This window comes from Haliaeetus albicilla, chromosome 24, assembly GCF_947461875.1.
Source record: "Haliaeetus albicilla chromosome 24, bHalAlb1.1, whole genome shotgun sequence".
Classification (NCBI taxonomy): Eukaryota; Metazoa; Chordata; class Aves; order Accipitriformes; family Accipitridae; genus Haliaeetus; species Haliaeetus albicilla.
The window spans coordinates 10,288,329-10,316,156 of record NC_091506.1 but is presented as its reverse complement, the minus strand read 5'-3'; the positions used below and the strand labels follow the sequence as shown (position 1 = coordinate 10,316,156).

Below are 27,828 nucleotides of genomic sequence, written 5' to 3'. Positions count from 1 at the left end.
GATCTGATCCATCTTCTCTTTGCTATTTCCAACTACTTAAAGCATAATGTCACACTGAAATGCACACTTGGAGCGCTGCATTCTCTTCTCCTGACAGATTGTTATGATGCTTTCCAAGGTGACCTTCATAAAACATATTTCTTTTGAAGCTTATATTTCACTCTCAGGTCATAATAGTTTCACACAGACAAGCAAACCGTCAGCTCCTGCTTTCTAATTAATGGTTCTTGGAGGCTTCTGAGTGGGGATATAATTAATAGCACTTAAGTCTGGAGTGCAGAGAAATCTATAGCTGATTGCTAGGATGTGTATTTACTTAGGGATTATATGCAAACAGCTCCTAAGTGCAGCCATGAACAGCTCTCCACAATGCTCTCTGGAAAGTCCCTGGGACCAGGCACCACCTTGAGCCTAACTCCAGCGTAAGCACTCAAAAAATTGCCCTGCTTACGAAGTGAGGCTCTGAAACTGGGGGGTCCATGCCTGCTGTACTCTTTCCCCTGTTCCCATTCCCCCTACCAGCATCCACAGCATGTTGTATTTTGTATGACTGCATGATGATTCGGCTTGCTAACAGGCTGCCTACAGCGGAGGAACATCTGTTGGAGAAAATACCTCCCTCTGACCATGTCTGTGCTCTCACTGTAGCAGCCACGCAGGGGACAACCTGCTCTGTGGTCCCCACTGCATGGCATGTGCCCCAGATCCAGTCTGTGGATCCACTGCAAGACAGTCATTACTTTGTGTTTTTATTCAAAGTACCAGAAATCATAGGAAGGCTTTTCTTACAGCAAAGCAACCAAAGAAGAGCGTTGCGAGTGAGCCATCTTGTCATACTTGCCTAAATTTAAGTGATGGGATTGCTCTTGCGCTCACTCTCATGCATGCAGCATGGATTGTCAGAGGTGCTAGAGCAAAACCAGATGAGAGCCAAATTGCCAGTTTAAATTCCCTCTGGTCAGCTGCTGCTAACAGTGGTAAATTCCCTGCTGAAGTCAATAGAACAGCACCTTTTCACACATGCTGAGATCTTGGTGCAGAAGAGGCAGCTGTGAGGCAGGATGAGTGCTCTCAAAGAATGCGATCACCTCTCTTTCACAGTGGGGTGAAAAAAAAGGAATAAAATTCATATTTTTTGACAAAGTTGAAAAGATTATATTCTCCAGAAACGTTGCCAGACTGGGGATGAAGGGAAGAACTGACATCAGAAATCCTGTGCTACTGTGCAGCACACATTATTTGGAGAGATTTTTAAATGAATTTTGCATGTGGAATGACACAAAATATTCAGATGGTTAAGCAATTAAAAGCTATTGAATATTTGTAACTCAAAAAGCACTAGGCAACAGAATATCATTGTCAACCCCTTTATGCAAAGGGACATTTTGACATTGTACTTAAGACTGACTACTTTTCTAATGGCATAAAAGTATTACTTCAGTTATGCATAAAATAGGAAAACTTCTACTGAAGCTTGTGGAGCCTGGTTCTTTCTTCAGAAACACCACCACAGAGTGAAACTGCCTTTGAAGAGAAACATTTTTCGTATACTATCTGAAAGTTAGTAACTCTTTTAATCTTTAGCCTTTTTGCTGGCATGTGTAATTTAAAATGCACAAAACAGACTATCAAAACACTCACCCAGCTATAGATAGTTAGAAAATTTAAAAGGTGCATCTGAAAATAGGCTTGGAAATTAAGATGCTGCATCAAGTCTTGCTCTTTCCCCACAGATCCACCTCAAAGTGCAACCAGTTATCAAGCACAGCTGACCATATGACAGCCAGTACTGAACAAGGAATGGCTCCTAAAGAGGTCAAATCTTGGCGCTACTAAGTAAGAGAGTGACTAACTGGAGCACCAGCATGTATTAAAAATCCTGTTCACAGAAAGGTTTTTCTCCTTTTCTTGTCCTCCCACATGAAGTTCTGCTGAACTTCAGCTCTGCAGACACAGCACTGTGAGCAGCCCCACAGAGCCTGCACATGCTGAGGGGGTTCAAGAAGTGACAAGTCCTTCAAACGAGATGGGATACAGTGGCATGGGGACATTCACTGAAAGACCAGAAACATGTGAAAAACGCAAATTCACTCACTGATTTCAGTTTCATCCGCTCTAGGCAATTGTACACATGAATAAATTATTTTAAGACAAATATTTTCTCAAGGGTGTAAACTTTGCGAGGCTAAATGGGGTTCATTTCTTTAAGCAAGTGGCTGGATATTTCTGATCATCTGGGGACTGGTGTAGAAGCACTCAGCTGTGGCTACCCAACCAGCCAAGAGGGATCAGCACCAGCAAATGTAGTAGGGAGAGAATCAAGAGCTTCTTGCCTTTTTCAAGTATTTCTTAGGAAGAAGAAAAGTCACCTGCAAGTTCTTCTTGATCAGATAGTCTATAGATACAGGTAAAAGGTGCTACTGTACCTAGTCAAGTCATATAGGAGTTGTGACAGCTGGGGAAGGACTTGTGATAAATGTAAGCGTAGCTGGAAAAGCTCTGAAACACAGCTCAGTGTGTCCAGGCTAATCTAGCTGAGCTGGACTTCTTCGAACAAAACACTTCAGTAGAAAAATAATGCATGAGGCCTTTAAAATTGCTATTTATTGGCTCCAGAACACCCACATGCAGCTCTTTCTGACATTCCCTGTGCTGCATGAGAAAACTCAAGTCAAATAGCATCCAGGTAAACTTATAAATGACAAAATAAATCCTTTGTAGGTGAAAAACAAAAATACCTTTGAAGAGGGATGCATATAACCTTGTTAATTTGCCAAAAGTTTTCAATCTTCATCACTTTAGAAGCAAGGTTAAGAGAGTAGATGAAGGTTGAGAAATTCAGAAGGTGCTCACATATACCTTTATCTCAGGTTCAGAGCCTTAAACCTCAGCAGAAAAACAATGTCAGGGAGAAGAGATTGACAGTGATGCCTTGTGTTGGGAATCAAGGGTTGGAAGGACTGTCTGTACTAGGCAAAATACTCTCATGATAATGATGCCAGTAAGATTTAATTTACCAGTCTGTTCTAGGAAAGGTAATGACCTTAATGTCATGGGGAACTTATCAAGAGGTCATCCATGCAGATACACACTGATTTATTTTCATAATAAATGGAAATAAAAGTCCAGCCACATGAATTTGCTTGCAGGAATGAATTTATACCATCTATCCAGCTTTGCATTTAGTACCAGAAGAGCCTAAGAACATTTTATTGATATGTGGGGATTTAATTCCAACGCCTTTGAGAATCTCTGCAGAAAAGCATTTCAAATTCATTTCTAACCAGACCAAAAAAATTCCCCCCAAACCTACCAAATATATAATGGGGAACAACATCACATTGGAATAGGAATGCACCATTTTATCCTAAGTAGCATTCATTTGCTGTTGTGCTATAGATGAAGTACTACATAATGCCTCTGTTAGTAGAGAAGAGTGCTTTCATATGCATTACCTAAGGATATGCTCTTTCTGGCTGAGTAATTCATTTTTGAGAAGCATATTTCTGAGAAGGTGAAAAGTGAGTGTCTAAATACAAATCCATCAGCCACTGTGGAAACCTGACAGTGTAGTCCAAACCCTGGAGGTCCCTAGGTCCCAGATGCTGAGGACAAGTTTCCTTCACAGATGGGAATTCTGTGTGTTACACAGCTTTCTCTGTGCCAGTCCACAGAAGCATTGGCACGGCTAATTTGGCTGGAGAAGACAAGAGCATGGTCATCATGCAAGAAAAAATGGAAAGGAAAAGAGTCCGATGAACTAGCCCAAATGGAGACGACAGAACGGCACAGGAGACGAGAGCTGCCACGTAAGTGTGCCACGCACACTGTGTAGTTTAGCTCAAGATTTCTCAAGCTGGGCTGCAAGCAGTGAGTCACAGGCAGAGAGGAGGGATATTTATGGGATTTCAGGTCTTCGGAGGAAAAAATATGAAACAGTCAGAAATGACAGAGAAATGAGAGTGCTGGATGATGGCAAACAACATATGGGGAACAGGGGAGAGGGAGCTTTTGGCATCGTTGCTGCAGCGTACGTCCCAGCGTAACTCATATTGATCTCCGGGGGCCAGTTCATTTCTACTGGAAGAATCTGGCTTCTGGGACTCCAGGTACAAAATGAAAAACTCTCAATTTCTAGAGCACCAATGTCAGTGCTTGCCAAGTGTTTTCTCTTTTCTATTCCTCCCTGCAAATATTTTTTTTCTTTTAGGGCCAGTGGAAAATTTAGCAGAACAGGCAGTTTTCCAGCAGGCTTAATTTTGAAAGTGAACTGATCAGATGATTTAAGATTTGACAGATACAGTTAGCATTTGCTTATCCACTCTATAGTCTGAATTCTGCTGGGATTTTGTAGGTATAGATGTGGGCGTACACAGACACACCAGGTTTTAGCTCTTCATAGAGGTACCAAGGCTAAAACCAGAGGGAGGATACGTTAGGTTAGACATTCCTCTTAAGTAACTGCTGATGATTCTGATTTCCAGATACATTATTTTTTTCCTGTCTGGAAACTAAATGCTCTAGGATGCTGCTGATTTGTTCAAGAAGGAGCATGTTATTTCAGACACTGCTGGAGTGCTGTGTCCTTTTGGAAACAACACAAACCTAAGAGCTCTCATTTCTTTTGTTCCATTCTACGTATTCCCTCTCTGTCCTGAAGAAGCCTATGGAGGCTTGAACAGAGTTTGGGGTGTTGCACGAGTAAGTTAATGTACAAATCATTACCTCTAATTTTCCTGAAAATACTTCTTCAGAATTGCTGCTTCAGCTGCCATTTCTTCTTCTGTCCTCCACTTGTCAGGGCAATCCTCTTTGTCATGTCGTTGCAACTTTTTTGAGAGAGGAAGAAGAGAAAAAAAAAACCAAAACAGTCTGTTGATATTTTTTTTCCAGTTTTATTGTCAAAGTCAGGGCATACCTCTATGCAACCAATCTAACTATTCCATGTGTCCGTGGGATGCAGGGACCTGGTGATGAAGGGTGAAGGTTACTAGTTTAGAGCGGTGACAGTAGTTAACCGGCTCTGATGGATTTATGATGATAACACAAGGTGCCAGGTTGAATGATAGGCAGTGACAGAGTTCACCTTTGTGAGCTGATGGTCAGACACCTTGCAAGTCTTTGACGCAAAGCTGGTAGGTAAGGTAATAGGATAACAAACACACTCAGGTATTTTGAAGTGCCCATTACATCAGTGGAGTGAGCTAGGCAGAAGCTGCCTAGACACCTTGTCAGTAATTCACGTAAAATTTTCTCTCCGGCTTTTCCTCTGCCCATGGGGCCGCCTTTCCCATCAAAGACCTATTGTGATAACAAGGCCCTGTTGCAGCTGTTTCCTACCAGCAGTTTATATCAGTAGTTTTCAGAAGAGATTCATTCCCTCGCTGCACGCAAGTTATTAGTCCTTCCTTGCCCTTGTTGAAAGTGAGACACATCCCTGGTCTAGAAACAAAACCTGTTATTTTAAGTATAACTATGTTTCATTGATAATTTACCGGGGAAAAAGATCAAAAGTATGTGAAACGTTTAATTTTTGCATCTAGCTTGCATAATATGCCCACGAAAATAAGTTCCCATATGCAGTAAGTATTAAGTGATATTATCCCAGGCATGACAATTACAAATACATCCTTCGTCTCTCCAGAAGGGAGAAGCTGATAGTTTTGCTGCTCTCCAGAAGAAGGGAGTTCTATTTTATGGTAAATATAATGTGCCAGCACTTGAGTGACTATTTGTACACATGTCCGTTCAAAGAATACCTGACACTCATCAAGGCAAGACTACATTTACAACAGACAGCAGAAACATTTGCATTAACAGCTTAAGTATTCAGATTTTCAGTGTGTCTCTAGGTACAGAGCACAGCACAGATTGTATTAATGGCATCAGTGCTTCTGAGGAAGATTATAATATGGAATTCTTGTTAATGTCACGAAGTTGGAAACTAATGAATTTGCACCTTTTATTCCTGGACAAATTTTAGTACAGAAGATGAAGCAGTGAAAAAACAAAGATGAAGCAATATTGAACCTGCCAAGCAAACTGCATTACTGTATATGGCATGTTTAGCAATAAACTAGGATTGTTAGCATACATCCAACTCACAAATACTTTTATTTGTGCTGTGTTTTTCCTACTCTGAATTTTGCTGCCAGCTACAGTCCTCTGTAGTTTTACATTCTGCAGCACAGATTTCTTCCTGCTCAGCAGACGAAGCTGCATTAGAAAGCTATTTCCTTTCATGCCAATACAATACAGTAGCTGTAGGCAAATTAAAGTGTATTACTGTTCGACTAGTAGGGGACTAATCTTCATTGTTACATTAGCTCTAGGTGTGTTATAAATCCATCTTGTAATAATGCTACAGAATTATAGAGAAAAATTTAAAAGCCAGGAACCGGTACAGCGTGTACACTGTCAACACGCATCTGTTGTGCCCATGTGCCTGGTCTCACCCACTCTACGCACCTATACAGCGTATAGGTACCACAGCTGAGCTGGCCATGAGCGGGAGTTATAGGAAACAGCATACATCATCCTGTACTTCCCATGGACTGCGAGCACTTAGATGCACCAGGACAAGCCAAGTGGTGGTAAATCAATTATCTGTCTGAGGTGTGAGCTGTTTTTCTAAAAAAGCAATATCTTGCTCATTTGACCTAGCATCAGCAGAAGATACAGCAGGCAACAGCTAGAAGGCAAGGGCGGGCAGCCCCGGTTCCTCAAGGTCTCCTTGTTTAACCTGCAAGAAGTGCTTTTAGGGACGTGATTTGGCTGCTGTTCTCCCTTGCTATCCTGTTTCTGCACGACCCAGGTGAGAGCTGACTCCAGGAAGAGACTAGTAAAGTGAGGACTTGACTTGTAGTTTTTATTTTTATTTTCCCTGTTCAAAGAAACTGAAGTGAACAGTATTAAGGAGGCATATCCTGAAGTGGCTGCTGCTGTTGTCTAAATTAAAACTGTGTGAAGTCACAGACCGTGGTGACTTCTCAAAGCTGGCAAAGGAGAAGGTTTATTTTGCTACATAACTGCTAACCTTTAAAAATAATCAATCTTTGACTTAAGGTTAAAACAGATATATGGGGAGCAGCAATAAATTCTGAAACTTGCCTGGAAACCCAAACTACTTCAGCAGCGCTGGCTCCTGGTACACAGCTCGCAGTACCACACAGCAAGCCCCAGCCTGGCACGAAAGCACTCAACACAGCCTTACTGCGCTCTGCCACGGCAGGCGTTCACACACCTCTCGTACTGGAAAGATGTATCCGCATTATGTAGACACGCTGGTTATGACGAACAACAGACTGCAGTGTTAAATCACTGCCACGGCCAATGTATTCATGGTTCAATTGACTTATAGATGAATATTATTTCAGTATAAAATTGTTATGTCTACCCAAACTGGATCCCAGGACTATTCTGCGTTCAAACCTCTTACCAAGTCGGCAATTTCTGAAGTGCAATAAGCAATTATCACCCCAATGCCACTTAGTTTCTGATATTATCTAACCACCACTGTAGAGATTTGGAAAACTGCCTCTGGTGGCTGCCTACCCTTCTTTGCTACCACTATCCTGCAGCTCCAGTACAAGCCAAACCATATAGCTAACCACTTTGAAGTGCAATAATTAAATTATGGGTAACCTTGCTAGATGATGTTCTAGATGCTAAACATTATGGAGGTTCAAGATCAACAGTACCAATAAATGGAAGACAAATAAATTAAGGGCTGCTGATACCACATCTAGCTCAGGCATTCTACCTGCAAATTAACAGAGGCTGGAAACCACAATGCAGGCACATCTGTGCACCTGCCCAGTTCTTCAAATCTTCTCTTAGCATCTGCTAGTGGTCTCCAAAGGTGACAAGATATTATGATCATGGATAGATTTGGTCTCACCTGGTTATTTCATATGTTCTTATGTAAGGTACTTTTCAACCAGATCTCCATGTGAGGGCCTCTGTAAGCAAAAACTACTTTATTTATATCTTTTTTTTAACAAAAAAAAAAAAAAAAAAAAAAAAGAGGCTAAGACAGGCTCCATAGTATTTTTGCTGAGTTGTAAAGCCACTTTCAGGAAAGAAGAACATACATATTTCAGTATTAAATTGTATTGATTTAGAATTCGGGTGGGAAACAAACGTAACAGTTGATACTTGTTTCTAAGGGACTTCTGTGCCTTGGAGTGTGTTCTTATTCACATGCACATCCAAGTCCCAGCTGTGCATCTTTAAAAACATCTGCTATTGAAAGTTTGGATTATACAGGAGAAGCAATACTCTCTTGCACCTGGAGAACACTCCAAGGTTCTGCTCAAAGTAAAGGGAAGAAAATACCTCTATTTGCCAGCTATCCATCTGTAAAAACTAGTGATTTCCCCTTGTGTTTTCTCCAGTCAGACAGAAAAAGCTGGAGAACTTGAGCTGACATCCATACTCAGGTATATCCAAACACAGACTAGCTTGAAGTCTGTGGTACTTTCTGTAGAACAATTCTACTTCTGCAAGCTCTGAACACCCCTCCCCGCCCCCAGCCTTCCAGAGCCCCACATCATCTGCCTGACATGATTCTCTGAGAGAGGTTTTGCCCAGATTTCCCTGGACAATCTGAACAGAGGTGGAGATTGACTGATCCACATCTTCTCAAAAACACTTTGGCTGCCTTCTCTGCGGTTCCTGGAACAAGGCTTCCACATTACCCAAAGGCCCCTAAACAACAACTGTTGCCCTTCTTGCAATAAATGCTTCTAGAAGAAACCGCTCACTTTCAGAATCCCTTCCTAAGCAAATGCATGCATTTCCAGTTGTGATAAGTAGCTGCTATTTCAAGTGAGATGAAAATACCACATGATGAGGTTACCAGAGTCACTTCTGTGCAAAACACTGAAGTAAAGGGGACAGATTTTGCCCAGGGTCTTCCAGAGACATCCACGGGGTGATGGGACCAGCGCCAGGGGCTTTTGCAGAGCTCTGCAGGCACACCAGGCTCTCCTGACAAGCGCTCTTTGGTGGGTAGCAGAAGACTTCTTGTCTCCCCTGAAACCCAGGTCTCCGTAGACGTGGAACAAAAGTGCAGGGAAACACAGCCTCTTCCCAGCAATGTTATGGTAATGTTGGCCAAAGCTGGCCAAATACAGGCTGTAATTTACAATCCCTACACTAAGTGAAAGAAAGAAGAATTAGGAAGCTATAACAACAACAAAAGGGGAAAAAAAAAAAAAAAAAAGAGCAAAGTTATAAGTTTCGGGTGAGCCTGGCAGGAACAGAGACGATGAATACCAAACTACAAGAGATGGGTCTCCATGGTGTTTTATACTGACATGAGCTTCATCCTCAACTCTAACCAAATCCTTCCCTTCCAGGTTGCACCCCAAAAAGGAAGCAGCATTTCTGGGTATCTGGACAGCGATTCCTCCTGCAGAACATGGCATAGGGGCTGGGAAGGGGGTCTGCTTACATGCAGCATTGCATTGCTCAGTCCAGAGTGCATACCAAGGCACAGACAGGGCAGGTGGCAGTCTATAAAACCTTTTCTGTAGAGCTCCGAGCTAGTCACCATCTCAAAACTGCTGGTACTTGGCCTGTTCTCATAAGAGAAAGGTGATGCAAAAGCATCACACCAGATAGACAAGATGTTCTACTGCAAAACTCTGATAGCCCCAAATTCTCTGCAGCCAAACCTGTTGTTGTATTACAGGAGTGTCTCAGAAGCACAACCATTAACAACAAGGTAAGCAACCAGATCAGCGTAGCTCAGATAACTCCGAAAGGAGAGAAGAGGATGAAAGAGCATGCACATTTCTTTTAGACAATTTCTATTATGCTAACTTTTTCTTTTAATATTCTGAACAAGCACCAAGACACACATTAGTCAATTCTCTAATCGCAGTTGCCCAGCAAATTACACACTGTATCTGCTCAACATTCTTCAAGCACTAAGGCTCTTGTTTATAACTTAGTACATCTTCTTGCCTTGCAGTACAAATAAATGCACTATTTCTAAGATATGCCCTTCTTCAAGCAGATCATTACTGATGTCTGACTCCTTGGGCTTCCTGATAAATTATCCTCTTCTTTCACCTCAAGCAGAAAATGCTCTTCCACCAATAATCTATGACTGTCAGTCTTGATTACTTGTAAACAGTGGAGCTCTTTGAATATTTCTGCTTGTGAAAAGTGTTTATTTTCTCACTCATGTCTCCCAGTGTGAGATGCTGGCAGACCTGACAGCTGTGCTTTATGTTATTTTATTAAAGTTGTTAGTGCTGCAGAACGGTCTATGTTTTTATCACTGCAATTCTTAAGGGAAACGCAATATTGTTTTATAACACATTCACATTGGGAAACCTCTCCTTCTTGCCCTTTGCAGTGGAGCCCAGAATTCTCAATGCAGCAGACTATAGGGGACCTGGGTCTATGACTAGCTGTTGATTGAAGTAACATCTATATTATGGTTTGTTTTGCTTATGCCATAACACCAGCAGAAAAGCAACCTGTGATGATATAGAGCACTAGCCAAAAGTATTGGGGAAAAAAGCTTTTATGGTAGTTAGCACTATTCTCACTCCCCGTGAATATTTACTGTTGATAGTTAAGAGTTTATAACTTCCAATGCATTTAACTAAAAGAAAAATTATAGTGATAGAGAGTAATTGCGCCAAACTGCAGCAACACAACAAAACTCAGCTGTTTCAGCAATGATAAAATATAATATTATCAAAACCAGCAGCTAACAAAAAATGAACGATTTTTTTGCCAGGAGTTTGGATCAGATATTAGGCATTACGTGGCTTCTGGTGTTCACTGTTATGAATACCAACCTTGGGATACCCAGGCATCTTTTCCGTACTCAATTCCCATACTTGGGTGAAATCTGCGGACTGATATTTCAGCACCAGATTAACATGTGAACCATGAGGGGCCTGAAAGTCTCATCTCTCTCCAGTGGCAACCCTTATCCAGAGACTAGAGACAAAAACAATCCCAGGGCTGCTACACGTACATCTTCCTCCAACTCCCTTACGGACCCGGAGCCACGTGATGAACACACACCCACAGCACATCCCTGCCCCTATTCTTGTGCTGCAGCAAGCAGATGTGGTTGGGCTTCATCCCGAGCATCCCACCATGTGGGAGAAAAACTTGAGGACTGAGCTGGCTATGGCTGCTCAGCCCTTTGGTGATATAGGACCTCCTGGGCCTGGTGGTGACTTCCAGCCATCTGAGCCTCCTCTTGTACCACTCTTACATCAACTTAACTCCCAAATTGCCTCCTTTGCCCTCTTCTCCCTGGTCTTGTCCTCCTTGCTCTTTTCCCCCAGTGCTTTCTTTCCTTTCACTTCTCTTCATATTCAGCTTATATCCTCATAGTAAGACTTCATTTCCACCCCTCCCCACAATGTAATTAAACGTGACATTTACTGTCATTTATCTGTATCTCCTGCTACACTCTATCCTTTCTTCACCCTCTGCTGTCCTGCTGAAGGGAGCATGAGCTTTTTGGCAGGCAGCCTCCTCTGCCAGCCCGTGCCTCCTGTCTCCATCCCATTTGCCTTCAGTTGTGGTTTGAGTCTCAACTTGACTAGCAATGTAAAATGAAAGAGTAATGAATGAAACGCAGCAGTTTCACAAAGCAACTTCTCAAGGTGCTGCAATCACATGGCCCTAAATCTTGTTTTACCTACCTGGGGGTAATCACTGCAGGAGCTCCCAGCCCTGGGCATGCCCCAGCTGGGTATCTCCCCCCTGCAAATGCTCCGGGAAGGAAGGCAAAAACACAGGCAGAGAACAAGCATGACATGCTCCCCCTTGACCACCTAAGGGACCACCTGCGAGATATTGTGTTAAAACAGTGCAAGAGGCCTGGCTTCCCCCCATCAGCCTCCACGGGATCAGGACCTGTTTCGGAGCCCCTTTTGCCATTGCTCCCACTCTGCAGCCTGAGCAACTCAGGCAGTTCAGCACTTCCCGCATCTCTGGACCTGTCTCCATATTTAATTACAGCTACGAGACTGCTGTAATTTAATCGCTCTAATTTACAGTGAACACTGCAGAAAAAACCCACATCCTATAATTTTCTCATCTGCTGACTTTGCTTAAGATTCTATATCATACTGCTATCTGCATTTGCATGAATCAGAAATCCCTGATTTTGGGGTGGTTTTGACTTGCCACATTAAATCTGAGTTATTTAAGGAAATGGAGAAGAAGCCCAACTTGCCTGCATTCTGTATGAAACACAATTTTTTAACTATCTACTGGAAAAATCCTTCTCCAATTGTTTCACCACTTCTGCATGAAATATGCTGCTACCCCACAGCTGCTGATTTTACTGCTGCAAAGCATATATTCCATTGGAAATCTCAGTTTATTAAAGCTGTGTTTTAGAGTGGTGGGTTTTTTTCCTCCTATCGAGTCTTTGTCATGGTGACTGCAAATATTTTTTCAGTTTTATTGTTGTGCTTTGGGGAAAGACTTGAACCTCACACTTCACGTGGACATATGAATAACTGCACCCTTTTTAGCAAAGCACTTAGATGAAGAGAATTTTGTGGAAACACACATAAAGGTTAAATAAAACCCTTAAGCATATGTAAGTGCTTTGCTAAAATAAATGCTGCAAACACTAGTTGTTAACAATTCTGCATACAAAAATTGATAAAAAAAGAAATACAAGAGGCATCCTAAGAAATTTGCTTTTGAAAGTAAAAAGACAAGTAAGCCCATGAGCAGAACGATGGTTGTATAGAAAACACATTCGCCGCTCGGTGAAATATGTAGATTGCACTCTGAAGAGCTTAAATCTTGACAGACTTCCAGTTTGGCTCCAACTGAGATAAAATTCTTGGAAAGTGAGCACATTACAAAGGAGATACTTGAAGGAATACCCACTGGGGTAAGAAGTCCTGCCAAAGACTTGGAGAAATGCTATTTACAACCTGATATGAACCCAGGCAAGAATCTATAAAGGTGTTTGGATACATTTTCACCGTGCCCATTATCCTCCTAGTTAGCAGATAATGTTATAAACACCTCTGCAGTCTTCCTCACCTGGGAAGAAAAGGTAGATGACTCTGGGGAGCTTCCTAATGGCATTGGCTAGAGAAGGCATTGAAGAGAAATGTGTTGCATGGAGACCTGGGTAAGAAATGGCAATGTCATCAATGTGATAATATTGGAGGAAATGTTATCCTGTGTGCACAGCCTGCCATGCAACATTACTCATTTGGAAAAAGGCTATTTTTAATCAAGGAAAAGCACTTTAATCAAGGATAGAGTCAGTGATTCAAAAATTTCATGCAGGTGCATGTATTACTTGACTGAAAGCCTTTTCCCAAAAGGTCAGAGCTGCAGAGTGATGTGCATGTCCCGCTCCAAGAGCAGAGATAACCTCGAGGCACCTGTATCAGGCTGATGTATTCTGGCTCCCGACGCGGGGAGTTTCAAAGTCAGAACTTCCCCTGCTAATCTTCTTAACTTTAGACAAATATTTGCCATACTCTGAGCACACTCAATAAGATTCGTGACGTGCCAAGGAAGACACATGTGTATTAGGGAGGTTGATTTGGTTTATTTGTTTTCTTTGTATTTTTTCTGCCAGCACAAAGGATAACAGCTGCAGGTCCTATGGCATTGGCACAGAGCCGGTTCAGTGCGCAGGGGGACATGAGTGTGCCCCCGTCCCCTGGGGGAACTTCACTCTCCTCACCACATCTCTGGGAGCTGCAGGAAGAGCCCACAAAGGTCAGAGCAAAGAGCAGATCTCTTCTCTGGGGAATTAGCTTATTCCTGTTTAACAAATCCCAACCCCCACCAACAGTTTCTGAAATTAAGAAAACATTCAGTCAATGTGTCCCAGAGTAACTCATCCTCCAAGTCACTCTCCACTGACTGTAGGAGGATTTTAAGGAGACTTCAGATGTCTAAAATGACACATAGCCCATGCTTGAGGTAAGCCAGTGGGGTTTCAAAGCCTGCTTTTGTGTGTGCTTCTCAGGGGACCCCTCAACTGCCAACAGACCTTCCCAGGATGATCCTGTCTGCTTTCCCCACAGCCCTCAGGATCACAGCACTCCTGGATGAAGCTACATCCTCAGGATGGCCTTTTGTCCCAGGTATCCCTCAAATACTTCTTTAGCTTTCAGCCTTGCACACGCAAGGCCACCTCGCCTCCGACATTGCCTCCCTGGGATTTAAGCAGCCAATACCCTCTAGTAAGTAGGTACTAAAATAGGTTGAGGAATAAATTGCTCTCATTTAACATTCACTCCGAAAAATATGGCTGCATTTATTATGCAGCATATTGTTTTATATACTGTTTTGTTATAATAAGTCATGTTTAAAATGTCATGACATTTAAATCAACAGCAGTAAGGGGGAAATGCTGAAAAAGAGCAAGATGATCAAAAAGGATTTGAAAAATCCTGGTGAAACATTATGGGCCAAACACCCTCATTAAAGTAAAAACAAAGTCACACGGGAGCTTAAAACTCACCTATGAGAAACCCACTGTAGAGAAACCCACTCTGCCCCTCCAGGTCTCTGTGTCACGGTGGTTGTCCCGAGGTGCAGCGGCCGAGGAGTGGGTGCCACCACCGGCTGGGCACTTGGGGCTGGCCCTGGCCAAGGGACTCGGGCACCTGCAGCAAAGCCCTTTTGGTGCTCTGCATCCCTTGGCAGGTTTAGCCTTTCTCTGCGCTGCCCTTTGCCACTGAGCCACTGCAACACTCTGGAAAACTCTACTGAATATGTCCTTGGAACTTGTTAATGCCATTTGTCTCAGTGAGGAGCTTTATTTCAATGCCCGTGCTAAGTTATATGAATGAACTTTACATATAATATAAAAGCCTACTTTAATGTGGCTTCATAGCCTTTGAGGAGACACAGAGACTATCTACCACAGATGATCTACATGCATAATGGCAGATTTTCACCAGAAAGACCTTTAATGTTAAAAAGAAAATAGCTCAGATCAGAGGAGCTACTCTGTTCCTGCAGAGTCAGTGCTCATCTTTTGTATCAGATCTGGACCCATATGCCAGCATCCCTCACTGCTGCCTCCATGCTTCCTCACCCCCCACCAAGGGAAAAACAACTGCAACAACAAAACAGATGGCGATGCAACGAAACATTAAACCCAATCCCAATACCTGAGCTGTACCATGAATATTTCACTGAGGCATGGGGTAGAAAAGACAACAAAATGACCTTTTCTAGCATCTTAAGGGATATCTAACCTTGTAATTGCTATAGATACTGAAGACACACAAGATGGAGACCAAGACTATTTAAAAGAAGCTTGTATATTTTTAAAAATTAGTATATCTGTGTTCCCATTATAACTTGCCGATATGAATGACATTTACTCTTGCTCTGAGAAATGAAAGAAACTCTGAAAGACAGAGTGCATTAAGAATCTATTGATATTCCACTGACCTAGTGGCATAAGAACCAGACAAGTTTTGTCAAGGGCAAATGCCCCAGAGTCTGCAAATTCATCTCTTAAAGTAGCAGTAAAGGGGAAAAAAATATATCTTCAGGGTCTAGAATATTCATAAAACCCAGCAGAGGCTTGCACTTCTTGATGTTGTGATGGCAGTGGATGGCATCAGACCCATATATGGGAACAGAATTGGAGATTTCAGATGGTCACCTCTTCCAGTTTTTCCAGTCAGTTAATATTGCCATAAAACTTAGGTAGGAAGTTCTCTTAAGAGACATCACATGGGGTTTTGCCCAACTTATTTTTTTTCCTGTTGTACAAACTTCACAAACATATGATACCCATAGCAGAATATGGTCCAAGATTCTGTTTGGGATGGATGGATGCAGGACGTGTAAGCTATGCAAGAGGTCCCTGCGTTGCCTTCCCAGCATTAGTGGAAAAACCCAGACAAGGGAAGAGGCAGGAAAGTGAGGAACAGTTTGGTATTGTTCAAGCAGGCTCCTTCATCCCTCAGATGAACATCTTAACTCATACACTAAATCAAGTGAGGAAAAAAAAGTCACAGACAAGGGGCCCAATACAGGAGCCCTTATTTACTTGGTGAAACTCAGACTGGGATAACAGTAGCTTGAGGGGGTGGAGGGGCACAGGCTGCCTTCACTTTGAGGAAGAAGAATCTATTTGCTCCTCTTCCAAGCTGCAGTGTTGGCCTTCTGTTCAAATTCTTTTTCTGGGGAATAAGACCACAGTTGTACTCACATAATGCACACACGGAAGAACAGGGGCGGCATAATAGTCTGGGAATGTAGTATTCTGCAATTAATTTCAGTGAAGGGACTGTGAATTTGGGGAGACTTAATTTTTGCTGGATACGTGTTGCAGTTAATTAGGGCAGATAGCTTCTACTAGTAGAAAGGTGTTTTTGATGAAAACACACTGAAAATCTTGTTAAACTGCTTAGGAAAAAACAGTTGCCGTGCCCATGCTATGACCTCCCAGACATCCCTGTGTTTCTATATAGGAATCATGAATTGATAGCATTTGCATAACAATTATTATTTAATATGTAGACTTCAGTATCATTGCTTTTGGACAGAATTAATATTCAAACCTTTGAGCACAGACATTTTAGAAATATTCATCTGGAAAAGTCAAAGGAACTTTTTTTGTTTGCAATATTTTTGCAAGTTCTGTTCCTGTGATGATACCCTGGCAGCAGACCCCCACCTGCTCTTACCATAATTGAGAGGACATGCTTCAGAACTACAGAAAAACCCACACTGCATGGATGGGGTGATCACATGAACATAGGGGGGTGGAGAGTAGGAAAGGTAGGAAGACAAGAAAAGCAACCCAAACATTCCCAATTTTCAGAGACAAAAAGTAATTTTGTTTGCTTTCAGTTCAATCAGTTTGTTCATGCCTTAGGAAACAATGAGATCAACAGAAATGAAAGCAATTTCCAGCAGTTATGAATAAAACACGTGGCTCAGCTGAGAAGAGGTTGTACATTATTCCAGCAGGCCAGTCAAATGCTTGTGGATTAAGTGCCATGAGAATGGATCTAGCATGGGCCTGCTTCATCTCAATTTGCCAGACTAGGAATTTGCAGGTTTCCCACTCATTCTTCAGGAGGGAGTTGATTGGGGAATATGTTGTACAGTCACACACTTTGCGGAGGACTTGCAAAATAATTCTATTCATTTTGACACAACCTGAAGTCAGAGCAGGGTACCTTGCAAGCAGAACTTCTTCCACAGAAGGTCTACTACTACATTTTTCTCTCCTTTCTTTAGGTCTGTCTTTTTTATAAACTAGCCTACAAGCAACATTCACAGAAAATACCATGTTCTCAGTCTGTGTTTCCAGGGTTTTCCTGTGCACGTACTGAGGTGTACAAAGGTGGACAAGCTCTCCTCATTCATTCTGACCCATAAGCATTATTACATTACATTTAATTGCAGAAGACACTGTCTTCACAGCTTTATTTCTCATATGACATCTTGTGAATTGCTTTTAAGAAAAGCCATTTACGCAACTTCTATATATGTGTAAACTAGTACTCTAATGTCACATTCTTGTTTGCACATACCCTTGTATTCATATCAGCTAATCCTAATGCAAAAAGCAAGTGGCCCGTCATATATTTCAGTTAGGAAACAGTAGCACGGATTTTCACAAAACAAAATTTTGACTGATACTATGCAAAATCTGTTTCACTGGAAAACTGGCATCTTGCCCATCATCTTCCAAAGTTCAGTATCTTTGTCAGTGCTCGTCTACTTGACTTCTTAATTGTCTATGTTCACTGGCTGTATCAAATGGAGTTTTCTTTTTGCTTTTGCTCACTGTGTATTACATCTTTTAATCGGTATATTTAATTACTTACCACAATCTGCCATGTCAGATTTTCTAAGCATTAGCCTAATTAACTTAAGCTTGATAATTTTGTTTCAGATATCATAACAGTATGCACAGAACTTGCAGATTATGCTGTTGGCTTAGCTGTTTCTGATAACGTTTTTCTTCTATTCTTATTTTTCATTTTTTCCTTTTGCTTTTTCTCTTTTTGTACAGGGTGCGAGTACAAGAAAAAAAGAGGGACTGCTGTTCTGTTTAAATGACTGGAAGGTTCTCTAAAAGCAAAAGTCCTCTGTTTCTAATAACGAGTCTTCAGATAAGTCAACACAAATGAGAGCAGATCCAAAATGTGAGGATTTCCTCTTTTTATAAGAGCAAAAGACAAATATGTCACTGAAGAAAGAAACCTGAGCTTCTGATAGTGGAAATCATAGAGGATTCAAGCACAAACCTGCAGCACTTACTGGCCAATTATGAAAGTATTCAGACTTTCCACAGGTCTCCAGCCTGAGCTATTCTAATTATACGCCTGTTGGCGACAGCATGCCGCCAGGGAGGCAATAAATAAGTGATAACATGCATGGGACCTGGCACACATACCTTCTCAGCACAGAAAGATCATCCTTCACAAAGTGGTGCAGGCTATCTGGGCAAATGAAATATGCAAGCCTGAGACCCCAAGTAAGAGTAAATAGATGCAGAGGACACTTATGTCACAGTAATAAATAAAGGAAAGCAAAAGCAATCTAACAGGCTATAGATTTGTATTTGGCTTTCTGATGTAAAACAGCATTTCTCTTCACTTCTGTACAACTTGCTTTGTTATTCTGCTTTTATGATGGAGAACATATCCTGCACTGTTTGGTTTGCCTTTCTCCTGGATGAGGGCACGGATATTGTGCCCCTCCACATCAACTGGCCTCTACCCAGTGGGAGATGGGCAGAACCAGGAAGACCAGACCTCCTCTCCGTGCTCCCAAGGACCACGGGCCTGTCTTGCTGACTGAAGTCCAACAAGCCACATTCAGGTCCCAGAGGCACCCAGACCGCAATTTGGGTATTTGGGCTCCAAACCCACGGATGTTACATCCACGCCAAGAGCCCACTGGTTTGAATTTTGGGTGCAGTGGTACATAAGTGTTGTCAAGCCCACTCAGAGAAGCACATCAAAGACTTTGCATTTACTCAAGTTATTGGTGAAGATTTAATCAGATATGAAATGCTGAAAGTCTGCTCAATTGCTCCTATTTTTAACACGGACTTTATGGATACAGAGACAGGGACAGGAACAGGCAGTTCCTCTTGCTGAAGTTCCCCTCATTCAAGCCCTTATTGTCAGGCAACTAAAGGGCTGTCACCCTTGACAGAAAACATTACCAGCAGTCAAGGAAGTAATCAGAGTAGGCATTACATAAATAAGGATAACATAAATCTGAATATTAGTAATTAGCATTTGATTCAATCGGACTGAAAGTGTTAGACCACTGTAGCAGTGATTCCTTACAGCAAACTGTTTAACATTCCAATTATCTTTAATGAATTAACCTCAAAGCATGGCTGAGGTGCAACATCCTTTGCTCATCTACAGTCCACTTGCAACTAATTTCACTTCACAAGCCTACCTCAATTAATATTTTTCTGTATTTCACACATGAGTAACTGCAGTACTGAAATATGCACTCCTTTCCCAAATTTAATAGCCAAGATACCTTAATTTTTTTTTGATTCTACAAATGAAGGAAAATAATTTCCTGCTACTATCTCAAACCAATTAAAATTCTTTTTATATTGGCTTTGCATCTCTTCAATATATGTATGAACCCAAAAGGTCCTACATTTTTCACATAATAATTACTTGGAATTGATCTGCTATGCAGCACTCCAAAGACAAAGGGGTTTGCAATTAGCAAATTTTAAAGTTCAATTTACATTTTCCATCACTAGAGTTTTTAAAGAATGTTTTTTGGTTGAATGTTTTGTATTAGGAAAGAAAACTCAATCAGTATAACTAAACTAACTGTATTTAAAAAAAAAAAAATTGGAAAAAGTGCAAATTTATTGATAGGCCTGGAAGGAAAGGAGAACACACTGCCTTGTTGGCCACTATGCAACTACAATTACACAAACAGCTACTGTAAAATAAAGAACACATGTATAATACACCTTGTGCATTATGTAGCATGGGTAGAATGACAGATATAACTGCATGATCTCAGAGTTATCAAAAGCCTCTAAGAAAGGTTGAGACTGGCAAATGGCTTCCCTATCTGCATAGCAGGACAACAGCTGGACCTCATTACTCTTTCCTTCTGCTTTCCTTGGTTTTCTCTGTGAATTGTATCAAAAGACAGTGTCATTTAATATCATTCCTGCTTTCATGGGGAATCATGGCAAGGAAGCTCTTGCTTTGCACCATGGTTGCAGTAAAAGGAGCAGCATTCTCAAACAGATAATAAATCTGACGTTATTTTCCTTTTTGCTGCATGTTTGCAGCTTTATTTTAGCATTAAGAAAACTGAACACACATGTAGATAACAGCATCCACGCAGCAATATGGCATAGCTGTTTTTCTTCTTGCAAGCATCCAATTTAATTTTATCATCAAATACCACACAGTACAAATTCCTACGTTCTGTTCCTTACTGATCCTCAGTTTAGAGCTAAGCATTTTGTGCTGTGCATATCATCTAGAGCTCACTGCAGAGGAGAGCACTACCAGTAGAGAGACATGTGGGGATACAGTATATGAGTCCTTCTCATATCAGGACTGTTGGATTTTTCTTCTCCATCTGAAGCACCCACGTGATGCCACAGAGCTTCACTGTCATTTCTTCTCTGAGCTACTGAGTAATGTCATAATGAAGTTACACAGATAGGGACACAGACATAATATAACTTGCCCATATAGCTACATAAATAGAGTTTATTTTGTGTATTAATTTTTATAACAAATAGGGATATGCATGGCCTATTTGATTACATGAGCAAATCCGTGCCCGGAAAGATGATGTTCTCATTAAGCGAAGCTGCAAGCCCAAGTCTTATCTAAAGTGCTGTTTACTTTGCTGGCAGAACAGCCAGCATGCTACAGAGCATAAATCTTTTGCTATTGCCACTCAAATTGAGAGCATCCCATAGCAAATTCTGAAAGCTTAAAAAAAAATATTAAATAAGCCAGTAAGAGGGGAACATATATTAATAATCAATAACTGCTTAATTTAGCTAACACTATAAACTAACATTTCTAGATGGAATCGGTTTTCTCCTTATCACACCATTTCTCTCTAGTATTTTATCTACTGTCAGAGAATACTGGCTATTGTAACATTTTACCCTTACCTGCATTTTTACCAGCCCTTGATTTTTGTAGCATACTACACTTTTGGAAAGTCTAATTAGTAGTTAAAAATAAACTCTTTCTATCATCCCATTTCCACTACTTCCACTTATAACCAATACCACACTGCATTTATGCATGAATCTGTTATTTCAAAACCTGTTTCAAGCCTGATTTTACTCATGCTCTTTGTCAAATGTCACTGGGCTCCTGGAATGGCTTTGGTCCACTCAGCCAAGTCAGGGAGAAATTCCTTACATCAAGCAGGCACTTTTATCCCTGGGCAAGTGTCCAGGGCCAAACCTTCACATGGTGCTCCACCTGAGCTAACGCACCCTCCAGACCTCTCTCCACACCTTCTCATGACTTAGGAGCCCAGCCAGGGCCATCCTGCTTCCAGGAAAGCACCGGTGGGACTATCAGCTGCCTTACCTCCAGATTGACCCACAGGGTAACAGTTCACTGCCTCCTATCACAGCTTACTGGAACTGCTATCTGAACTCATGCATTTCCCTTTTTTTTTTTTTCTCTCAAGTTTAAAATTTATCTTTTTCAAAGTTTGCTTTAGATGACAGTGCCAAGCATCTGGAGACACTTCAGGAGATAGCTTTGAGAACATTAGGAAAGCTATAAATACTGTGTTAGGGATTATTTCTGTGACACAAATCAAGTCAAGAGTTTCCATCCTTCCAACTCATCTCTGGGGTTTTGGGGCATCAGTAAAAATGTGGATAAATCCGTTATTAAAAAAAAAAAAAAAAAAAATTGTCCCAGTTCACAACTAAAACCCCCCCTGAAAATTAACATTGTGAAGCATCTCATGTTCATTCTTTAATAAAGGGAGAGGGAAAGGCTGAGAATAAGCTAAAGAAAGCAAAATAGTTTGTACCAGCTTGCTGCACTAAGTCTTTGCTTACCACACAAAGACAGATCTTGTGCTGATTTTGGCACCAGTAGGAAAAGGCTATTATCTCCAACTTATCTAATAAGATCCCAGGAAGGAAGGACATTTTCTCTAGATAACAGTTTTGTCAGTAACTCAGAAGCTGATTCATGTCCCCATTCAGCAGTGCATTTAAGTTCTCTCAACACTGAGCATATGCTTAAGATCTTTTTGAACTCACTTAAGCCAATCACTTGCTTAAATGCTAAAATCGGATTGCACTGAATATCAGTAGGCACATACGTAATTAGAAAAACCCTTCTGAGCCTAACAAGCATAGCTGGCTGGGTGTTACTCATTGTCCACTTTTGAGGGTAAGGACTCCTGCTTTAATTAAAGTGATTGAGTGAAAATGTCTGAATGCTTAGATATTATGGCAGTGAGCACAGTATAGAATGAGAAATTAAGTCATAGTGTGAGTCAGAAAGCCACATGCAGAGATGGATTAAAACTAGGGAAAAATTATGACAAATTAGTTGAACTTCTTCATGAAAGTGTTATCTGCTAGTTCAAAATCAAACATTCTGACAAATTTTAGGAAAACACCACTTCCTTCATTCTTAGCAGCTCTTCTCTTGCATCTTCAGAAGCTTTTCCTGTTACCACACTTTTCCACTATCATGTTTCAGTTGTGGCTAATGAACACTTAATATTATTTATAGTATTCTTGTGCCTCAACATAGAAAATACGCATGGTGCTTAAGGGGTAAAAGGAGACCCAGCAAGGGAGGACCACATCTTGCAGTGTTTACTCATAAACATCGTTCTTATTCACTAGCATGTCCCTTGACCCACTGTGATAATTGGGGTCTGCAGGTCTTCCATAACTGTGAGCTCGGCACAGGAAAATGTGAGGTTTCACACAATGGTCTGGAAACCCGTAAAGATCACTGTTGATAAAAACAGCACAGAGATGGGAGCCTGCATTCACCCAAACAAGATAGCTTTGTATGTAAACTCAGAATCACGATTAAGACAGAATAAATTAGGAGTAGATCATAACTGGCACATCCACAATTACATTGCAATTGTGGAAAAACAAGGTGAATAATACCTACTTAATATTTCCACCTCGCTTTGGAGCTTCAAAAAGAGGCAGTGTGAGAACAAAAGGGGTGAAACAGGCTCCAGTGAAAGTGGGGAGAGTGGTCCTTTTTGCTCCAGATACTCAGTTTCAGTCACAACTACACCGAGGCCAGCATACTTGTCAGGACTATAATCTGCTTCTATTGAAGAAGATACTCTACCATCCTGGCCATCCTTCCCTTCCTTTGTGTGTTTCTCCATCCTCCATTATGTTCTTCTCTTTCTCTCACTTTCAACTTAATCCAATACCCAACAAGATGCTGTGCAGCACCTAGCACAACCGAAGGAGATACCTAACCCAACAACGGTGAGAGGACAACCATGACAGGGGGCTGGGACTTCCAGTGCAGGAAGCATGAATCGAGAAGAACCAATTCATAACCAAGTCATGGTGTCCACAGCACTGTTTCTTCCAACAGACGGTTTCAAAAGCATATTCAAATTAAGAACCCATACACCATTTAACACTGATGTCAGAAATGACATGTGGAGCTAATTAGATGCATTTGTCTGTGAGAAGAGGTATTGCTTCCATTTCTATCTGCCACTCTAAAGCTGCCATTCAAACCGAGATGAACAATTCCTGCTGTTTCTGCGTGCCTGCAAAGAAAGCATCCAATATCCATAGGTCTCTTCTTTAAGGACACGTTTTTAGTACAGACTGAATGAAAAAAGATGACACATTTGTGTATTTCCCCCAGCAACCAGTTCTACATTAGATCAGCCCTTGGCTGCCTTGACAAAGAGTGAAATCATAACAGGGCTCGTCACAGAGCTGCAGATAAAGCAAACAAACCCCGTCCTGCCAGGCAGCCGCCGCTGTTCACGTTTGAGCCACTGGTAAGAGGAGACCGGGGCACGTCTTGCTGTTGGTTATTCTGCATTATCCAGGATAAGCCCTGGAGCCAGCATGGTAACTCTGGATTTGCAGAGCTATAATGGGGCTTTGATCTAATGTCACAACAGGCACAGGCAGTGAGACAGGCCCCATCGGTGGCAGAATTTGACCCAGCCGGGGTCTGCTGCAGTCAGTGGAAAAACACCCATTGGCTTCACTGGAAGCTCGTTCAGCAGTTCAGTGCCAGCAAGGGGAAAAAAAAAAAGCTCAAAAGGTCGCACAGAGAAAACATAAAGGGGAAATTGTTCTAAGGCACAAGGAGCTGCTTCAATTTTTTTGTTCAGGCTGGCCTATCGGTTTGATTTTCAGCAGAGCAACACATCTTACCACACAGCCTCCCCTAACTGACTAGGCAGGGGCATGATCAGTTTTAAAGAAAATCATGGGTTTGTCTGCAAACAACTCAATATTTCATTGCATCAGGCCCTGTTCTCTCATACTATTTTTTTATTGATCAGAATACCTCAGGCTATTAAGTTTATTAATTAAATGATAATTTTTTTTTCCTGGTGAGTGTACAAAGAGATAAATGTCTTGCAAATAAACTCAGAGCTTGCAGGCTGAGTCATGTGGTGATTTAGAAGTCATTTATCTTTTTCTCTCCCCCTCAGCAAAAAGTAATCATTGCCACAATGCTCTGCAAGTCTAATGTGGCTGTGAAATGTACAACATAAAGAGATATTTTTCATTTCCATCACAATTATACCAAGCTTTTATGTTATACTAATTTGTAATTGCACTGCTAACAAGACGATATGGATAGCTGCTAATCCATTTAAGCACAAACTGCCACCTTTCTGAAGTAGGGAGTGGTCTGACCCCATCAGCTGAAGCCAACCTTTGTAGAGGCTGAATTCAGATTCAAATGTCTCTATTCTTCAAACACGTACAAGTTTGCATATGCCTGAATTTTCATTGCTGTTCTGAGCCAGGCCTGGGGTTGACAGGTGATGCTTTAAAGGTGAGAAACAGTAGCTCTTTGAACAACTTTCCTCCAGTGCTGCTTTTCCTGGGCTGAGCCACTGGAGAGCACTCCAATGGGGAACCAGTGTCTTTTACCCCACCACCCACCCCAGAGCAAGCAGAGAAGTTGGTCAGGTGCCTGCTAAGCACGTAGAAAAAATATCATGTTTCTTTGATCAAAGCCCCAGGTAAACTGTGGTTGCCAATTGCCATGAGGTAGAAGGGCCAAGTAACAGAAGAAACTGAAAAAGCAAGTGTCCAGGTGAACAGAAATGAAGAAAAGGGAGGGCATCCACCCTGGAAGGGAGAGGAGGGCTGCCAGGAACACAGGAGGATATGTTCAAACACAGCAGTGGATGTAGTTCAACAACATGGACAGTTCAATCTAAACAAAGCCTCTAGACTGCAAAAAGGCTGAGTGAAACTACCACTTACAAGTAGTTTTAATACATGGTAGCATAGCTATTGCTTTAAGTGTTTGTTACACTGAATGCACAGCGAAGCTGAACCCATTCTGGAATCCCTTATTTTCTTCTTGCTTCATCAACAGTACTTTGATTTAAAAAGACCATCATCAGGACACACACATAGCGTGCAGGGTAATAGCTGAAAGCCTGGGCGATCAGAAGAACATTGGAAGAGGGGAAAACAGTACAAACCAAGAGCAGCCCAAATAATCTGAAACTGGACTTGTGTTCTGCAACAAGATAAACCAGCAGCAGTTGATGTTTTCAGACCACAGGATGGTAGGAGAGGTGGAGGGGTGACATGGGTTCCTCCTCTGCTGAAGCCCACAAAGGTGTACTTTGCTATTCTCAGTGAAAATACGTGAGGATGCAAATAATGCTCCTTACTTTTTGTGCTCTTTTTCCTAAAAATAGCAGCTTTGTTTCTTCAAGAAGAACATGTTACAATGTTCTGAGAAAGCGAGGTGTATTGTACAGCACAGAAAGGGACACAGTAGCATATGGGAAAAGAATGGTGACCTCTTGTGTAAAAAACAGACTCCAGCCTGGATCTCTTTTCCCAGGTCTTTTCCTCTGATATGGTTTTGCCCAAGCCAAGACAGACTAAAAAGCCTTCAAGATTTGGCCCATACATTTCTCATCCTTAGATTACCTGCGCTTTGAATACAAAATACCAAATATTAGTTTCTTTAGCATTTACTAATCTCTTAAAAATCACAGCATTATTTCCTATTGATGGTACCCATGGTTTTGGGCAGGCTGAACTAGTTTGGTCTAAGACAGGCTGATTTGCAGTGTCTCATTCAACACCTAACATAACAAGACCCACATTCTCCTATGTTTGCAGTGTTGCTCTACCAGTTTGGAACTGGAAGAGGGGCTTAGCAGAAAGAATGATAAAGAGGCAATGGCAGCAAAGGCAGTGTTCACAGGAACATATTTTAAAATAAATGGCACAGGAATATAGGGTAAGGCCTCTAATTTTTCATCCCCCTTTCTACAAGCAAGCAGCTGCCACAGTACCAGCCTACAGGTGGTTAAGGGACATCTGCAATTCCTTGGGGGGGGACCGTGGATGTTGTTCCAATAACACATTTGACAGCAAGCTCAAGAGACCTTACTGACATTTTCCAGCTACGAACTAGGGCATGGTGGTAGCAGTATGCACATGTGCACTACACACAAGCCCTTTGGCCTTAAGCACAGAGACCACATTCTCCACAAACCCACGGCCATCACGCCTCTGCCGGCAGCATGCGGGTCAGACAGCTCCATGCACTCTAAACCAGGCTGCTTCCATCAAAGCAGCTCAGGGATATTTCTGCACTATCCCATCCTGCTCTCCAGAGCCGTTTACTTACTGTTCCAAGTCAACATCTGAGACAGATTAAAAGAACCATAAAGTGTTTAAAGAAATCAAGACCATGAATGTCCTGTGACAGCTATGCTAAGAAACAGCGATGCTGCACTGAGTGCTAGTTTGTCAACCTTTGCTACTTATGCAATTCACAGCCAATTTAATTAAAAATATAACAGATCTGAAAGCTGCTAAAATGCTTGCAATGACTATCAGTCATTTGATAATGGTATGAGAGAGCCATTAGAAGTGAACTGTAAGCAAACTTTTTCAAGATTGAATAACAGGCGCATTACAGTTCCAGCCATTAATGTCATGGTTTTGAAAAAATTAGCTGTCCATCTTGACCTAAAAACTAAGCATTTTTATCTCACACACACATTTACGGTCAAAATATGTTTATAAAAGATACAGTAAATTTCATGGTTATGAGCTGCACATTTTGCATTCTGAACATTGAAACAGCCTCTGCTGACTCACTTCATCATTTAGCTGATTTAATACAAAACTTTTTCCTCCCCTTTTCTGCTTGCTGCTAAGATGAATACTCTGTATTCATTAGTAATAAAATACAATAGCAAATGTAATATTGTTGCACAGATGAACTCTTTTTATTACCAACACCCTCATGTTTAAATTATTTCCTTTAAATAGTTGTCTCTTGTTATTCTAGTTCAGCTCATGAAGGAAGTTCTGACAGCAACAGCTTGGACAAAGAATGCCAAATTAAATAAGTGAAAAAAAACCGAGAATCAACAGATACTGGTTACATCGTTAAAATAAAGTCATCTTTAGCCATACCCACAAGCCTTTGGGATTGCCATTGTGGCATTGTGCTGGGAGAGAGTCCTACTGCCGGTCCTGAGCACAAGCCATGCTCAACTGCTTTTGTCAGCTGAACACTTAAATACTGATTGCCTCAACTTTGGGGCATGGATTGGTCCCAGAAAGTCTGCACAGCCCTGCAGGCT

The 27,828-nt window shown here is 41.6% G+C and overlaps 1 protein-coding gene across 9 annotated transcripts in view; it reads right to left on the bottom strand.

Annotated features, from left to right (window-relative positions):
* FHIT (fragile histidine triad diadenosine triphosphatase) overlaps window positions 1–27,828 on the bottom strand; it is a 627,270-nt gene that overhangs the window by 3,112 nt on the left and 596,330 nt on the right. For 8 of the 9 annotated variants that reach the window (XM_069811999.1, XM_069811992.1, XM_069811997.1 and 5 more), the window contains one exon: window positions 4,726–4,829. The exons of the other annotated variant lie outside the window; for it this stretch is intronic. In XM_069811999.1, the coding sequence (XP_069668100.1) occupies window positions 4,728–4,829 (102 nt within the window). In that variant the 3' untranslated portion in view covers window positions 4,726–4,727. The remainder of the gene's footprint in view (window positions 1–4,725; window positions 4,830–27,828) is intronic. 9 annotated transcript variants of the gene reach the window in all.